Genomic DNA, 3,508 nt, shown 5'->3' with positions numbered 1-3,508 from the left:
TAGAACAAGTCTGAAAATATGTTTGTTTCATTTATACACCTCTGACACTTCTCTCAGTCACCACTGCTAAAACAAATGCACCATTACAATTCCTCATTTTGTCTTGAGGAGACACAAAAACTGAGCCAGTACCATCATTTGTCACACATTGCAAACACTGGCACATGTTCTCATATGCCTCGATGGCAAACAAACGGCATAAACAGGATTAGGACAAAACCCAATAAAGGGAATTTTATTTTTTTTCCAAAGCAATTGAAATAATCACTGGCCTGGATAAGTAGGCGGATAAGATAAGAAACGGTTAGTGGATAGTGAGCAAAACACTTAATTCAAGCGTATCACACGAAGCTCATAAATGCTGGGAAGGTGTGATAATAGGGGATAAAAGTTATCCTGAGATTACACAAGAGATGGGCCATGAATTTCTACATGGTTATAATGATGGGTTCTCGAGAGATTTGAGCCCCGCTGGATACCTCAGTGTTTATAAAATGTGATTTTTCATTTTTTTCTGGTGCTGTCATTTCACATCCAGAGCAGTCCACAAAAACAGATACATAAATTACATATAGAAGTAGTGTGGAACGTGAAAATCTGCATTCATATGTTGATAGTGACGATAAAATGACAGACTGATATTTGGGTTTAGTATCGACGAGTTACAAGTCTTCTCTGGGGTTGAGGCTGAGGAATCTGGGCGCCAAAGTATCTCTGGAAGGCCTGCTGATAGCCGAAGCGGTAGGCGTAGAAGCGACAGGGAGAGTAGTCCTCACAGGTCTCTGCTCGCCTCTCTGCTGGGGACTTTATTTTCCTGGACAAGGGTGGTTGAGGGAGGAATGGTGAGGAGAAGGAAGAGAAGATGATGGTAATCAGAAACAGACACTGACCCGGGCTTTAGGGTTTTTTGCATTTCCATATCCTGTGTGTTCATGTTACTTTCAAACATGTGTAAACATTTAATATACTAATTAAGATTTGTCTTTGTGATCTAAAAAAAAGCGCACATTTTCTTGCCTTGCCTCTGTGAATATGTGGTTTTCTATATGTGCGACATAAAGGAAGGGTTGCGTGCTCAGCGTGTCTGTGGTTGTATGTTTTACCTCATTAAGTTGTAATGGTTGTAGCCCAAGCCGTTCCCTCTGGGTGGGTTGTATACGTTTCCCCTCTGTGGCGTGATGAACGAGTTGGCACGGTTTGGAGGCACAAACAAATCTGCAACCACAAAACTTTACTAGACAAACGTTTCTATTTTAATGTTGTCAGGCGTATGTATCATGCAACTGACCTGAGTTCAGGTGAAAAAAAGGATGAGGGTACATTAGTGCTGGGTAAAAAAAAGGATCAAATACATTAAAATATAGAGCAGGCTGCAGGCAGTGTCATGTTTGTTAGAACTGCATGCATGTTTTCCCATGCATAGATAAGAGACAACATATTTATCACCTTCAATGGATTCTGTGCTTTCATGAGAGTCTACGGGAAAAAACATGGAATAGTGTTAATCATAAATGATGAATCACCGTCTAATTCAGATACATTTCAGGTTTATAAATAGATAATGATGGCAAAGTGAAGATGTCAGGGAGGATCTGTACCATAGCAGACGCAGAGAGAGACTGCTGCACAGAGTGCCAGAAACTGAAGGAGGCTCCTCATCTCTGTGGCTTGTTTATCTGCCTGTGCACTGGAAGAGAGGAGAAAGGTGTTTCAGTGAGTCATGTCAGCACCAAAAATAATAGTCAGATAGGAAAAGAGGGAGAAAACCAGAGAGGAGGAACGAGGGGGAGAGGGAATTTGGCTCAGATTTCGAATGTGTGGGTAAACAGGAAAGAACCACAGGCAGGGATAGATGGCTGAATGTGGCTGAAAGTCTCTATGTCTGTACTTGTGGTTTTTCTTCTGCAGCCACACGAACAACCAATACAAACTATCCTATAGATGTACATCTGTACGTGCCTCAAGGCTGCTGCCGAGTTTCTGAACAAACCGAAGTCACAGTCAAAAGACCAGACTAAAAACTTTCACTGACGTAAACAAGTGTCCAAAGGTCTTTTGTGTGCACTGGACTGAAGTCATGGTCAGGGCCACGAACAGCTGTCAGCAGCTGGAACCCCAGGGTGTCGGAGAGAACAATGAGAGAACAGCTGTGGCTGAGAACAGTCGTCCTGTTGCCAACTGATGTTCAATGAGTTCAAATAAAATTCATGTAGGGAGATAAACTGTAAGTGTGAAGATGCAGGTTTTCTATACGGCTCAACATTCACTGTCGCAGCATGTATACAGTATGTACATGCAGCACACATACACACGTGTACACACATGCACTCGATCACATGAATAAGTGACCTGTGGTAAGGTGTGCGACACCTGTACAAACAGCAAGGCCAGATGTGTATAACACACAAACACACACACACACACGCACGCACGCACACAAACTTGCTGTATTTGCATGCCTGCAGTGCAGAAAAGCCTTCATCCTCATCTTCTCATCTTCTGTTTGTAGGATTTGGACGGGAATCTTTTTCAACAGACCTCCTTCTCACCATCAATAGAAGCTTTCATTACACATAAACACACACATTGTCACACATGCTCACACACACACACACACACACACACACACACATGGTGGAACACTCTCAACATCAGCCCCTTGGGAATATCTTGGCTTCAGTCGAACCCAGACTCGCAGCGGGCACCGAGACAACAAGCCTCGGGCCCGAAGTTCAAAAAGAAACTTCCAAAGACTGGCAAGCAGAGCTAGACAAGTGTGTGTACGTGTATATATTTGTGTATGTGTGTTTGGGTGTGTGTCAGGTGCTGACAACAGTGTCTACAGAGTTTTATGCCCATATGAGTCTTTGTAGGGGTCCTGGTGGGTTCACAGCGTTCCTCCCTGGAGGCAGAAAGTGCCCACCTCATTGGAAAAACCCACTGGCATGATGCTGATGTTGCAGAGCCAAACCAAGACCACATACTAAGGACTTTTTACACAGACAGTATGCAGAAACTAAAGACCTACTGTACTAAGGGGATGGCAGCATTATATTAAAACATTTGAAACATGCATCAACATCATCTAATAAACAAAAGTTAGCAGGTTTTAAAAACTTTGGCTCATTTAAACGATGTAAACTATCTCTACTTTCCACTGCTTTGAAGTTTATTACGCCTTAATGTACTTACCGTGAAATATAGTGATGGAGTCTTAGAAATATCTCTCTGTATTTTCTCCCGAGGAATATTCCCTAATTCCTGACAGTAAGCCTTTTATAGTCACCTCTTTTCCCCCCACCCCTTCATTTTCAACCCACCGACTCTTCCAGCCCTCCCCTTAGTCCTCGTCCTCTCTCCTCCCTCCTCCCTCTATCAGCCCTCTTTTCCAGCATTTAATCAGACCGTGAGTATTAGCTCACTCTCTCCTCAACTCCCACGCCTTCACCGAAAAGTACAGTATTGAAGGTGACGGAGAGGCGAGGAGCAGGGGAGAAAAACAAACCGG

General features: G+C 43.3%; 1 protein-coding gene across 1 annotated transcript; it reads right to left on the bottom strand.

The window, feature by feature from the left end:
* Positions 1-218: 218 nt before the first annotated feature.
* Positions 219-3,250, bottom strand: mgp (matrix Gla protein). Its single transcript, XM_083977214.1, has 5 exons — positions 3,193-3,250; positions 1,599-1,687; positions 1,447-1,476; positions 1,104-1,215; positions 219-814 (listed from the first exon to the last, which is right to left on the bottom strand). Exons 2-5 carry the CDS (start codon positions 1,657-1,659, stop codon positions 649-651), a joined length of 369 nt encoding a protein of 122 aa, XP_083833340.1. The 5' UTR covers positions 1,660-1,687; positions 3,193-3,250; the 3' UTR covers positions 219-648.
* Positions 3,251-3,508: the final 258 nt, after the last annotated feature.

The sequence above is a fragment of the Trachurus trachurus genome (assembly GCF_905171665.1).
Source record: "Trachurus trachurus genome assembly, chromosome: 8".
NCBI classification, from domain to species: Eukaryota; Metazoa; Chordata; class Actinopteri; order Carangiformes; family Carangidae; genus Trachurus; species Trachurus trachurus.
Note: the sequence above shows the minus strand (reverse complement) of the source record. Positions and strands in the feature narration are given on the sequence as shown.

Coding starts and splice junctions, on each gene's coding strand:
- mgp (XM_083977214.1), bottom strand. CDS start 1,659: ATGAGGAGCCTCCTTCAGTTTCTGGCACTCTGTGCAGCAGTCTCTCTC. Junction 1,477..1,598: donor CTCTCTCTGCGTCTGCTATG/GTACAGATCCTC, acceptor TTTTTCCCGTAG/ACTCTCATGAAAGCACAGAA. Junction 1,216..1,446: donor AAGCACAGAATCCATTGAAG/GTGATAAATATG, acceptor TTGTGGTTGCAG/ATTTGTTTGTGCCTCCAAAC.